Source organism: Gopherus evgoodei, chromosome 1 (genome assembly GCF_007399415.2).
Source record: "Gopherus evgoodei ecotype Sinaloan lineage chromosome 1, rGopEvg1_v1.p, whole genome shotgun sequence".
NCBI classification, from domain to species: Eukaryota; Metazoa; Chordata; order Testudines; family Testudinidae; genus Gopherus; species Gopherus evgoodei.
This window is the reverse complement of record NC_044322.1, coordinates 212,209,884-212,224,657: the sequence shown is the minus strand read 5'-3', so window position 1 is coordinate 212,224,657 and position 14,774 is coordinate 212,209,884. Positions and strand designations below refer to the sequence as shown.

The 14,774-nt window shown below is 41.0% G+C and overlaps 1 protein-coding gene across 1 annotated transcript in view; it reads left to right on the top strand.

The window, feature by feature from the left end:
• The window catches only part of POLQ (DNA polymerase theta), a 147,502-nt gene that overhangs the window by 28,994 nt on the left and 103,734 nt on the right, over positions 1-14,774 (top strand). The window contains 5 exon segments of the mRNA XM_030534424.1: positions 2,627-2,788; positions 2,905-3,051; positions 4,884-4,916; positions 4,919-5,095; positions 12,925-13,067. Coding sequence (XP_030390284.1) covers positions 2,627-2,788; positions 2,905-3,051; positions 4,884-4,916; positions 4,919-5,095; positions 12,925-13,067 — 662 coding nt within the window.

Genomic DNA, 14,774 nt, shown 5'->3' with positions numbered 1-14,774 from the left:
TGCTGACAGGTGCTGGGGCAGAATTGCTGGACCATGACTGTAGCTATACACAAACACTCAGAGTGTGATCTGTATGCTGGTAGACTGTTTGTGAGTGGCCCAGGTTGGGAGCTACAACAGCAAAGCATTGTGAGGTGCCTAAGGTTGCGGGGCAAGCAGTGACACAACCCCATACTGGTGTGGATTGCACCCTGGAATGTGACAGCTGTCTCACATGATCATCTCATAAGCAAACTAGGGAAGTATATGCTAGATGAACCTACTTATACGGTGGGTACACATCTGGTTGGAAAACCATACACAGAGTACTTATCAGTGTTCACAGTGAAGATGGAAGGACACATCGAGTGGGGTTCCGTAGGGATCTGTCCTGTGTCCAGTTCTATTCCGTATCTTCATAAATGATTTTGATAATGGCCTAGAGAATACGCTTGTAAAGTTTGAGGGTGATTCCGAGATGGGAGAGGTTGCAATCTCTTTGAAGGACAGGATTAGAATTCAAAATAATTTTGGCAAATTTGAGAAATGGTCTGAAATAAATAGGATGAAATTCAGTAAGGACAAATGTAGAGTACTACACTTTGTGCAATTGATTATTCCTTCCTTATACAAAAATGAGAAATGACTGTGTAGGAAGGAATATGCAGAAAAGGATCTGGGGATTATAGTGGATCACAAACTAAATATGAATTGTCAGTGTAATACAGTTGCAAAAAATCGAACATCATTCTGAGATTTATTACCAGGAGTGTTGTAAGCAAGACATGAGATGTATTTCTTCCGCTCTGTTAAGCATTGATAAGGCCTCAACTGGAGTTCTGTAGCCAGTTCTGGGCACCACAAAGTGGGAAAGATATGGATAAATTGGAGAAGGTCCAGAGGAGAGCAACAAAAATGGTTAAAGGTCTAGAAAACATGACCCATGAGGAAAGATTGAAAATATTGGGTTTTCTCAGGAGAAGAAAAGATTGAGGGGTTGCGGGGAGGAACATGATAGTCTACAAGTATGGAAAAGGTTGTTATAAAGAAGAGAATGGTAAATTGTTTTCCTGATCCACTGAGGACAGGACAAGGAGCAATGGGCTTAAATTGCAGCAAGGGAGATTTAGATTAGACATTAGGAAAAACTCTAACTGTAAATTAAGTACTGGAACCAATTCCATAGGGAGGTTGTCATTGGAGGTTAGACAGACTCCTGTCAGGGATGGTCTAGATAATACTTAGACCTGCGTCAGTGGAGGGGACTGAACTAGATGACCTGTCAAGGTTCCGTCCACTCCTACATTTCTATGATTTTAAGATCAGCTCAGCCTGTTATATAAAATAAGCAAAATTTGAGAGAGAGTGGCAAAAATTGGATTTATTTAAACAAAAAGAACTATGATTAGAGATAATTTGGCATAACACGTGGAGGGATTCCAGAAACCAAAATAAATGTTTATAATTGGAATAACTGTAACTGTGTTTTAATTGAGTACTTTTGATGGGATCAGGTTGCTGCCCCTTTTTCTAGAGGTTACATGGCGATATGCTTAAGCTAAGTGGGCTGGAAAGCCAAATTTGTAGACTCAACAGCTTGAGGCAAGGAGTTTCACCTTTAAGGTGACCACAGCTCACTGGGTCCCTGGGATCTATCATTAAGGTCTTGGGCCTTTGTCATAATCCTGGAAGATGTCCTAACTAGACTGGGCAAGAAAAAGGAGCCAGATAACATCACCCCTTTTGCTGGGTTTGGCAGAATTCTGAACAAGACTTGTCACGTGCACTTGAAGTTTCTGCTACTGCTTTCTTTGTAGTGTAATATTGTTTTTCCTTCCCTACCTGACTTCTGCTTTCTCCTTTATTCCTCCTTTGGCCATCTGCTTAAAAATAATATGGTTTAACTATCCAGAACAAATCCATGTCAGAAACATGCTGTTGGCCTGTAATCAAAAAAGCAAGCTATTGACAAAGGTTTTAGTTTGACTAGTAAGAGTTTGTGTCTGTGCAGCTATTAAAATTACAGTATGTGCTTTGTCTGTAATTTCCAAGAAATCAGATTTTACACTTACACACACGCGCACACACACTCTCAGCAAGAAGTTATAAGTTATACTTTCTTAGTCTTTTCCTTCTTTTGGGAGTGTGTATGTTTGCCTTGTTTTGTCTTAAGAAGACAGAGTTGAACTTTAATAACCACTTGACCGTCATCTTTAATACCAGCTAAAGAAACTGTCGGACAAGGGAGTTTTCCATATAAGAAACTCTATACAACTAAAGGGAAAGAGAATAAGGGAATTGTTGAAGTTTTTACTTAACTTCTGAAGTTTCAAATGCTTTACTTGTTTTTTATGTTAATAAAAGGTTAAAAAGGTTTTAATTGTGATTGTAACAATGGGAGTAAGCTAGGGATAATTTGACACACATCTTCAGATTTATCTGTTGTTGGGCCCAAGACATGTATTCATCAGTGTACCATACTAATCCCTAGACTTTTGAAAGTCAGGAAAACTCAGCTCCGTTTCTTTCCCTTGTTTCTCCCTCTCAATTGGGATAGGGGATTTGAAGTGGGATAGAGCCAAAGTGGCAGCATTTACAAACCCTGTATGATACAAGAACTTGTTGAAAGAATTGTCTGTCTCAATTCAGGGAGATGAAGACCATGTGGTGAGCTTGTGTTACGAGACCCTTCGCGATGGCCATTCAGTCCTACTCTTCTGTCCATCCAAGAATTGGTGTGAAAAACTGGCAGACATCATAGCCAGGGAGTTCCACAATCTGCAACACTGGTCCCTGCAGCAGGCTGAGAGTAAGAGGGGATGAGAAAGGAGCTCAATAGGAGACTATGAGCTGCACTATGCCTTTATAGCAGAGTAAGCCTGCTGAGAGCTATAAAAATATTCATTCTCTCTCTCCTGATTAAAGGGTTTACCAAAACCTCAGCACTTTCACCAGTTGCCTTGGACAAGGAAGGAACAGAGGAGGTGATGGACCAGCTAAGGCGCTCACCGTCAGGTCTGGACACTGTGCTCCAGCGTACTTTACCATGGGGAGTGGCATTTCATCATGCAGGTATTGGAAGAGTTTACTCATTTCTCTTGAGCATACTATATAGATACCAAAATCTAGCTGGACTTATATTTAGTAGTCATTTTCTGAAGTCTTTAGTCCCTTTTTGTCACTTATAGGTAAATCAAATGTTATTGCCACCCACAGCTAAAGCTAAGCTTGAGATTATTTTTGTGGCCTAAAGCTTAACTAAATAATTGTGCGGTAAACCACCTTTCTCTATTAATTTCAACATAAAGGACAATGGTAATTTACAAACCCAGCTTTTGTTAAATGCTGGAAATATTGAGTTACAACCAAGACATGCTGTCAAAACTATTAGCCTTGTGAGTTAAGACAATGTACTTAACCAAACACTGAGACAGGAGCTGTTATTCTGTGTCTCTGACAAAGGGCGAACATGGAAAGAGAGAAAAACTGTCACCTTTAGTGGTAGCTACTATCTGTTTACTCCAGCTCTGCAATTTGTTTCTCAGATAGGTATGGTCCCTCTGGAAGGGTAGATTGGAAGCAAGGTCCAGTTGTTGGAAGAAGTTTCCTCGTCTGTCCTGATGGTAGAAACCAGTGGATACTGCATCAAATATGCAGAGACCAGAATCCAGAGACAATGAGGGTGTGTAGTTAACCTTGAGAAAAATCCTGGTGTGAAACTCTGACAGACTAAATGCTCTTTTGATCTCTAACTTGAAATGGAATATAATGTGCTGAATCAACCAAAGAAAGCTCTTCTCTCCCCTTGAGTTGTTTGGATGTCACTAACTGTAGTTAATGGAAAACTACTCAGGCTAATATGGCATTCTTTTCTGGAGACTTCCTATGGCCCCACTGACTTTCAATTCCTCTGAATTTAAAAAACAACCCAACCTTGAAGGTATGCCAGCAAAAGTTCATTTTTCAAAACAAGATTCCCAGTATGCATCAGGTTCCTTCTTGTCATGACTTTGAGTAATTTTAGGTCCTTTGTCAGAATCCCAGTTTAACAGCTCCTCAGTTTATAAGCCTTAAACTTGATAGTTTATCTCTTGTAGGGAAGCTGGTCTTGTTGGCTCTATTGTCACAACAGCCCTTTGAGAGAAGGCTGCAAAACTGATCAGGGGACCTGAGGAGAGTGACTTACGAAGAAAGATGAAAGAGCTGAATATAGGGAGATTGGGTTAGAAGGAAGAAAAGTCTACTAATATTTAAAGCCTAGAAATGTCAAGGAAGAAAAAGAATAACTTTAGGGTGGTGCAAGGCTGTGGACTTAGAAGTAGACTGATGAAATCATATAAACGGAACACTTCCTGGCAATAAGATTGATTAAGCTGTTGAGCAACCTCCCGAAGGAAGTGTTAAAGCCCTTCTGGATACTCAAAACTAGACTGGAGAAAACACTGGAAAATTTATTTTTGATGGTTTGCAGGGAAATGAACTAGATAACTTAGTTGGACTCCAGGTTCAAGACAGCATATCACAGAAATTAAATAGGGAAAAAAACTGTTAACTCCCAGCCTGTATTAAAACTGCTAGATCCAACTTTCTTCTGTTTATAAAGATTCTCAAATAAATATTGTGTTTGTCTGACCTTTTATGGCATTTGCAAGCCACTTTGGAGGAGCAAACTTCTAAATCATACTATTAATTAGAATAGTTAAAGGAAAACATTTCTGTAGAATTGAGATTATTTCAGCCATGCACTGCTCAAAATACTGGTGTGACAAGGCTCCATAGTTCTAATTGCTAATGGCAAGTGTTCATTAACACATGGGCTGTTCTCACAAGGCTTCTCTGCTGATGGTTATACTTCACCACAAACACGCCTTTAGTGTGTTTATTGAAAAGCATTGTCTCCTCAGGTCTTACTTTTGATGAACGGGATATCATTGAAGGGCCTTTCGCCGGGGATTGATTCGAGTCCTGGCAGCAACATCCACCCTTTCTTCTGGGGTGAATCTGCCTGCACATCGGGTAATTATCCGAACACCTGTGTTTGGTGGCAGACTCCTGGACATCCTAACTTACAAACAGATGGCTGGGAGGGCTGGCAGGAAAGGAGTAGACATAGTGGGTAAGTGGAGGCTTTATTAACATTTTCTAAGAACTATGTTAACCTAATTACAACCAGGGCAGTGCTTTACAATTAGTGACTAATCGTGATGAATTCCTTTGTTATTCAGTAGGATACAGTTAATCAAGATTAATTTGTTTGGTATTAATGGGGATATAATTTATAATTCCTAGGGGATTCTGTTTCATTGCATGAATTGATTTTGGTGTCTGCATGTCAGGTTACTGGAGGAACAGTCTATTTTCTTTGTTGAATTTCATGTCATGTCTAATACTCTGATCATTTGCTTTACTTGTGTGGGGTATGGCTAGTTTAGCAAGGAGTTTTACAGACCTTAAATTTGAGAGATTATGTTGAAGTTTTAGACCCAGATTTGGCAAACATATACCTTCCACTTTGATGAGTAACTTGAATTTATAAGCCTCTCTCCAGGTGAACTACTTGTTTTGTGAATCTGAAAATATTGAGTGCTTCCCTCTGGCAGTTCACAGAAAAAAAGTATCTTGAGCTGTGCTAGCATCAGTCAAGAACTCTTTTGGCATGGCAAGGCAAAGAACTTTGTTAATGTCAGTTTTATTCAGAATGGAAGTTTTATTTCATGGCTAGAATTGATAGGAATTGAGTTTTTTGCAAATATACAAACAATGTGGAGAGTATAAAGATCAAAATAAATATAAAACAGCTGCCCTGCTGAAGGCATTATTGGCTATGTGCTGGAAGTTGATTGCACTCTCTTTATAAATGGATTACTTCAGGGGTTCTCAAACTTCATTGCACTGCAACCCCTTGTGACAACAAAAATTACTACATGACCCTAGGAGGATAGGGGGTGAAAAGCCTGAACCCGCCCAAGCCCTGCTCCCAGGGTTGGGGGGCTGGGACCAAAGCCCCAGCCTGTAACCTGAGCCCTGCCACCCAAGGCTGAAGCCCTCAGACTTCGACCCAGGGCAGTGGGTCTCAGGCTTTGGCCTTGGCCCTGGGTCACAGCAAGTCTTAAGCCACTTTGGGGCCCCAACCCACAGTTTGAGAACGGCTGGATTAGATTTATGGCTACATTCATATTTAATGCACAGTTGCAGCTTGCAGACACTACATATCTTGAAAATGTAACATTTCATCTTGATTTGAGCAACTAGCAGCAACTCATGTTGTAACCTAATGTCTCTGTAGGACACACGCTGTGTGAAGAGGGAAGTCACATACTCTGTTGTAGAATTCTTGTAGCCTGCTGGTTACACTTTGACCAAACCTTCTGTAAAATGAAGTTGCTTGGCTTTGAAGCTCCTTTTTTTTTCCCCTCATGAGAGGAGGTGTTTTATTTTTACCTGTCTGACATGAACCTTAGTTTACTCTTGCACAGTATGCAGTCCTGAACATACGCTTATGAGTTTATAAATATACCCTCCTCACCCCATTCTGTAAAGCATTTTGGATGAAATGTAAATATAATGGCAAATACCAGCTGCTGCTCTTTCTACCACAGCAATTCATTTTCAAAACAACAACAACTTCCTTGAATGGATTAGAAATTGGTTGACAAACAGGGAGCAAAAGTAAGGTTTGATCTGAGAAAGCTGACAAACAACCTTCATCTGTAGCACAATAAAAAAAAAAATCTTTGAGTTACTGTTTCAGTGGTACCTCACACCATCAGGTTAAAATATACAGGAGGTTGAAGGGGATAATATTGGTGAAATTGTGGTGAAAGAGGAGATTGTATGCATATATGGTGGATATGTGTAGTCATTAGAGAGTATTGGGATGCAGTCAATGACCAAATATTAAAAAATGATCCTTGGTGATCCTCCTGGCACTTCCAGTAGAAATGGTCACTCAAAGGAAATGAATGGATCTCTCTTCTGCTAGTAGGTGCTTGGCTATTAGCATCTCACTGTAAAAAGAAAATAGCAAAACAATGGAGGCATGGTTCAAAAATATGAGAGGTTGTGGTTATGGAAGAATTACACACCAATTATGTACCCAGCAAAATTGAACAAATAGTTACTTAGATATTGGTTACCTTTTCTGTCAGAGGAAAGTACATCACCTGCAAAAAACAAGCAAATAAACTCTTCTCCCCCCACCCCTCCCATGCACACATCCACCAACACCTGTTCAATTGTTTTTAATAATATTTGATAGACATACCTGGTCTGTTAAGTATGTGTATATTGAGATTTCCCCCAATTTAATAAAATTGACATAGATGTTATAATGATACTCATTTAGTAATGTGGTAGCACCCTGTTACATAGAAAGATCAGATTACTTTATTCCCATATAATGTGTCTTTAAACAAATGCCAACTGTTGTAATGATAGTTTTTGTTTCTGGGCAGCCACCTTGATGTGGTGGAGAAGCTTGTGTATCCTTAAGACCCTAAGAGCAATGTCGTTGGGAGTCCTGTACTCCTGGTAGGGTCACCCATGGTGGTTAGGTCGAAGGTGAGGTACCAAACAAAGTGAAGCCCAGCCCACACAACACAACCCAGTATAAGATCTCCACGGCAGAGCAGGTGGATGAAGCAGGATCACTTCTCAATGGCTGCAAAAGTGGACACAGGCCTGCAACTGAGGAGAAACCCCCGGTCATGCTGGACACAGGCGCCTCTTCAGCCAATATTTGTGCGGTTTGCTAATACAAATGGCTCCACCACATTAAATTACTGACACACAGGCTTCTCTCACAGGAAGAACTTTTTCCCACCTCCACCCATAAAAGTTCTGTGGTGATGGACGAGTGGTGACAGGGACAGGTGAAGTGATCACCAGGAATCCCTAGTCACAGACCCACACACAGGCAGTGACTGCAAGATGGTCGGCATGTGCCCCTGGACTGAGATGGTCGGCATTATTGGCAGCAGCAATCACGACTGACCAGGCCATTTTAGGAACGCCTCTGTTCACTCCATATGGGGAAGGAGCTAAAAAAGGTGCCCCACACAAAGGCTTTCCCACCATACCCAATGGGATAACTGTGTCCAGAGGGATCACTCCCAATGCTGTCGGAAAAATGAAAATGTTTCTTGCCACTTTTAATGTCCATACTCTACTAGACGAATCAAAAAGTGAAAATACCCAAACACAGAACAGCAATTGTTGCCCAAGACCTCTCGAGGTACCACATTGACATCATTGCTGTCAGTGAGACAAGACGTGTAGGTGAAGGCCGCTTGAGGGAAGGGGACAGCAGTTACGCTTTCCTCTGGAAAGGAAAACCAGCAAGCAACAGGCGAATACATGGTGTTGGCTTTGCAATCAAGAACCTTCTAGTCAACTGCCTGACTGAGCTCCCTGTCAGCATCAGCAAACGCCTTCAATTGGCCAATAAGTCATTTGCTACCATTATCAGTGCAAATGTGCAAAGCACGACCTTGTGATCACAAACACAATCTTCAGACAGCAACAAGTGTAAAACAACTTGGCAACACCCATGTTCAAAACAATGGCACCTCCTGGACTATGTCATTGTAAGAAAATAGGATTTAAGAGATGTCCAAATCACTGATGTCGTGAGAGGTGCTGATTGCTGGACTGACCACTGCCTGGTGAGATCAGTCATGTCTATCTGGATTGCATCAAAACATAGAAAGCAATCCAAATCATACAGATGGCAAACATCCAAAGATTTCAGTCCTCAGTGCACCAAGAGAACTTCCAAACATTCCTCAGGGAAAAAATGACCATATGCACACTTGGAAATGACAACAACAAGTGTCGAAGACTGGGAAGCCCTAAAATAGGCCATCCATGAGGCTTGCGAGGAATCTCTCAGCTTTGCTACCCACTACTATCAGGACTGGCTTTACAATGACAACATTGAGATCACAGCCCTTTTGGACTAGAAGAGAAAAGCTTCCTGTGACTGGCAAAACCATTCATCATCTAGTCAGAAGCAAAGGTCTTTCCATCAACTCAAAGCAGAAGTCCAAAGGAGGATCTGAGAAGTCAAAAACAAATGGAGGGTGGGGAGATAGCCCAGTGGTTTTAGCATTGGCTTGCTAAACCCAGGGTTGTGTTCAATCCTTGAGGGGGCTATTTAGGGATCTGGGGCGAAAATCTGTCTGGGGATTGGTCCTGTTTGGAGCAGGGGGATTGGACTAGATGACTTCCTGAGGTCCCTTCCAACCCTGATATTCTATGATTCTATGGTGGGAGGGCAAAGCAAAAGAAATCAAAGCATTTGCTTAAAGACATGATATGCGGAGCATTTTTTAGGAGACAAAGACTCGGTATGGACCAAGCTCATGTGGCCTCTCACTGCTGAGATCCAGAGATGGTAGTACCCTTCTTAAAGATAATGAATCCTTCGAAGAGCGCTGGAAGGAACACTACCAAAAGCTTTTAAATCAAGAATCAACTGTGACGGATGACGATATTGACTCCATCCCTCAGCACCCAATTTGGGAAACTCTTGCCAACCGACCAACACCTGAGGAGGTCCGCAAAGCAGTTAAACGAATGAAGAACAATAAAGCACTGGATCCTAATGGCATACCAGCTGAAGTACTGAAAGTAGTGGGGAGAAACACTGACTAACAAGTTTCATTTGCTGCTCCTCAAAATCTGGTGCACCGAATCCCCGCTGACTTACGTAATGCTAACATAGTCACCATTTTCAAAAAGGGAGACAGGGCCAACTGTGGCAACTAATGAGGCACTGCTCTTCCTCTCCATTGCTGGGAAGAGTCTTGCTAGAATCTTACAAAATTGCCTGCTCTCTCTTGCAGAAGAAGTACTTAAAGAGTCCTAGTGTGGCTTCAAACCATCATGAGGCACCACAGACATGATTTTTTTTCAGCCAGGCAGGTCCAGGAAAATTTTCAGGAAGAATACCAGGAGCTGTATATGGCCTTTATTGATCTGACCAAAGCCTTCGACTCTGTCAACTCTGAGGCTCTGTGGAAAGTCATGTCAGTTTGGCTGCCCAAGCAAATTTATCACCACTGTAAGATTACTCCATGACCTCCATTCTCTGCAGTGGCTATACTACTGAGCCCTTTGTCATTCGAACTGGTGTAAAACAAGGTTTTGAACTGGCACCCATCCGTTGCTCCATTTTCTTTAGCAGTTATGAAAATGTTATCTCAAAACATCTGCCACAGGACACTGGCATCCGATATCGGACTGACAGCAATCTCTTCAACCTTTCTAGTTTCCGTGCCAGAACTAAAGTAATATTGACAACAATAACTGAACTCCAGTATGCACATGATTGTGCTGTAGTTGCACACTCAAAGGAGGATTTACAAACAGCCCTTAATTGTTTCTCTGAAGCTTACAAAAGCCTGAGGCCAATCTGAACACCAGCAAAACAAAAGTTCACCACCAGCCCGTTCATGGTCAATCATCAGACCCAGCAAGGAAGATTTTCATTGACGAAGAATTGGAAAATATAGAATACTTTGCCTATCTTGGCAGCCATCTGTCACAGAGGGCAGACATAAGTGTCAAGATTCAGCTGCACCAGCCTTGCCTTTGGCAGACTGTCTTGCTGATGTTCAACAATCACAACATAAGAACACACACTAGACTTTTAGTTTATAAAGTGGTGGTAATCCCAACTCTCTTCTATGGCTGTGAGACTTGGGTGACCTGTAGAAAACACCTGAAAAGCCTGGAACGTCAGCACCAGAACTTTGTTCGGAAGATCCTTAACATAGTGTGAGGATAGCTACACTAATGCCAGGGTTTTTACAGAGGCCAACATCTTCAGTGTTGAGACCCTGATTATCCAGCATCAACTGGGTGTGCACGCCTGATGTACGCTTACCAGAACAGCTGTTGTACGCCCAACTCACCAAAGGAGAAAGGAAATGGGAGGCCAAAAGTAAGGTTTTAAAGACATCCTTGAGATAAACAAACATCAAGAGAGGTGACATCAATACCACATACTGGGAGATAGTAGCCCAGGACAGGGATAACTGGCAAACACTTGTCAGAGAGGGAACGTCCATTTTTTAAGGAAAATCGCCTTGCCTTGATCACAGAACAACACCAGAAAAGAAAAGACAGACAACTGACATGCAGCGATCACGGCCCAACCCTGACATCCAACACCACCTATTATGTCTGCTAGCAAGCCTGTGGCTCAAGTATTAGACTCCTCAGTCACCAAAGGACCGATTGAAAAATAAACATCCTGGACCTCGAGGGATCACTGACAACAATATGACAAGGATATGTAAACTTGTTAAAACTTCCTAAATAGTGTGTGTGTGTATAATATAAATATAAATAAATTACTATATACGATTTTTTTTTAAGAATAAAAAGAGAGAAGAAATTTGGTTGACAAAAGAGGAAACAGAGACTAATTGTTACTGTCAAGACTTCCAAATATTGGAATATTGAAGTATCTGGGGACTTGAGTTTTTTCATTTGATCTGAGTAGAATTAAACTTTTTAATGTTTCTAAATTGGATTATTCCTACTTCTTCTGTGTTTGCCAAAACTGACTGTCTCTCTCTCTTTCCATGGGAGAAGTGAGCAGGACTGTTTAGTATTGAGGAGCAGAAACCACGAAATTGGCCATGTTTCACCTTTTTCCATTTCTGGATGGAGTTGTGCAGGATGGTGAATGGATTAGTTTCAGAACTACATACTGAACTAGCAGTTAGGGATGGACAAAACTTGTTGGATCATCCAGTTTTCTTCTCTCCAATGCAGGATTGTTCCTCAATGGCCAAAGCACTAGAAGAATCTGTCTAATCTCAAATGGTTAGCAGATTAGTTAGTTCTTTGTTTGAAAAGGAATATGTTTTCATCTGACTAAGATTGCTTGTTGTAACTGTTTAGCACCTATCCGGAGACGTTGGCTCCAAATGTTTAATACACTCTCCCTCACTGGGAAGGTATCTTCTTCCATGACTTTTTTCCCCTTGTGGTTCACTTTATTATTATAGATAATATGACAATATGTGAATGTCATAAATATGTCAGTGGACAGTAGTTTTGGTTCACAACTTAGGGACCTTTGTATGGCTTTCCCTGCCTCCCTTGGAATATCATAGGTATATGAATAACAGAGATTAAATTGTTAGCTGATACATTAATGACTTCAGTACTTTTATATTGTTTCAACTGTAAAAGAGAAACTTTAAGTCTGGAGAACAAATGGTTACTAAGTTAGTCTCTTAAGGCTACTGTCTTAGAATCTGTAAAGCTATCAGGATATTAATATATTTTCAGTATGTTCTGAAGTATTGCTGTCAGACTGTATTAGAGAGGTGTCATTCAAGTGCTGTGTAGTTTTATCATCTGAGCTGCCTAGTTTCTGTCACATTTCACTTCTGTTTTCTCTCTGGATTTGTCACAGTCATTTCATCCTACAACAGAGGAGAGAGAAAAATGGACTCCTCTGCCTATTGTGGAACTAGTCGACTTCAGGACAAGCCAAGGCTTTCTCTGTCCTGAATTTTCCCTAGTATTGGATCTAGTGAGTGCAGTGTCTGTTAATTAAACAGCATATGCCATCTAACTGTCATGCGCCTGTGGAGCCATTCCACAGCATTGGGTAAACATTGTTAAGGATTGTACATATAAAATTGCTTGGCTTTTTGGCCAATATCACCCAAAGTGTTCACAAGGTAATTCTCTGATAATGTGTCCTTACTGAACTTTGTAGCTATTACAGCAAAATGGGCCAGATATCTAGGAGGAATGTTACCTGCAGTATATTGAAATTTCTTACTCATGATCTGTGTAAATTTAAATGATGTTCCTTGCATGAATTGATAGCTAAATAGTTTAAAAACTCTTCAAATTATGTCTTAATTGAAAATGTAGCTTGCTTTTTTTTTTGATCTTTTTTTTTTTTTTTTCTCATAGGTGAGAGCATTCTAGTGTGCAAGTCCTCTGAGAGATCGAAAGGCATTGCTCTGCTTCAGGGATCACTCAAGCCTGTCCACAGCTGTTTGCTCAGAGGAGAGGGGGAAGGGGTTACCTCTAGCATGATACGAGCGATCCTGGAGGTATGGGGCACATGGAAAGGGACTAGAACTTCGTTTGCTCCATTATTCCACATAAGTTTTGGATGACTGCTTATGTGAGACTGTTAAACATACTTCACACCCATTCTTCTTCTGCTTCCCCATTACTTCATCCCAGACAGCTTCACATGAAAGTAATACATATTCATTTCAGTCTGTACTTGCAGCTGCAATGTAAAGATGGAGCTGAGATTGTTGTTAATTCAGAGAGGCAGTGACTCTGAAAATTGCATTTTGGGATTCCATCTTTGTGTCTCAGTGACTCCATATTAAATGTGCCCAGGCTATAGGTGGAAAAAGGTATCACTACTAGCACTGCATGTTTAAACAGAGATCTGAGGCAAAAGCTACACTACGAGCTAGAGGTGTGATACCCCTGTTTGTGTGCATATACTCGCGCTAGCTCTCATTGAGCTAGCACGGATATAAATAGTAGCATAGCTATGGTAGCATGGGTCGCAGAGGCATGGCTGGTCCATGCGGTGGATATATACTTTGCATAGCTCAGCTGTGCTTCTGTTCCTGCTAGCTGTGCTGCTATTTATACTCATGCTAGCTGAATAAGAGTTAGCACATGTATGTAGACTCATAGACTTTTAGGTCAGAAGGGACCATAATGATCTTCTCATCTGACCTCCTGCACAACACAGGCCCCAGAATCTCACCCACCTACTCCTGTAACAACCCCCTGACCTATGTCTGAGCTATTGAAGTCCTCAACTTGTGGTTTAAAGACTTCAGGGTGCAAAGAATCCTCCAGCAGGTGACCCATGCCCCACACTGCAGAGGAAGTCAGCCCCCCCCCCCCCCCCATGGCCTCTGTCTATCTGCCCTGGAGGAAAATTCCTTCCCAACCCCGAATATGGCGACCAGGGATACACAAGCAAGCCAATCACACCCCTAACTTGTAGTATAGACATGGTTTGAGAGTCAAACTAGATCGTTTAAATCATTAATACTAAGGTTCTGTAGACTAATTTAGGCCCTCGGTTATGCACCCCTTTTCTACTGATGTGATTAATTGGAACTTAGTAAGTAATTCTGTTAATGTACGAGAAATAGAATCCTGCTTGATCTCTCTTATGTGCACTCGTTCTGCAGGACTAATTGAAATAAAAAAGCAACAGAACTATTTTTTACCACTTATGTGAACTGATCTGACTCTAACATCTAGGGAGTAGATCTGTCCATTTTTACAAAGTTGCTTTTTAGGTTTTAAACATTTTTGTAATCCAGTTTCTTTCTTAATTGTTTTACATATAATCTCTCTGAAGAAACTATGTTAGTATCTGGAGAGTGGTCAGATATGCCCAGATTCTGTGTTTTTATTAGCAGTGAGAGGTGTACAGAGTATAGGGATCTCTAATTAAATGAACTGTTTTTAAAATGTAGCTCTCCAAAATGTCTCCACTTTTGTTGGTAGTTAGTTTTTTTTACTTTTAAAAAAAATTTGAATTCACTACAGAATGTTTTTGTTACTAAGTCTCCCCTTGCCTCCAGCGCTGAGGTAGTAACTCATGAAGAAAGAGGGTAATATATAATATAAAATTATAATACAAAAACCTCTACAAAACAGGAAAACGGTAATGGGATATGATATTTACATGTGTTTTTAAAAAACATACAAACCCACAAAACAAAAAACTTCAATAGATGAACAGCACTAGGGAGCATCCTGCTTCCTGGTTT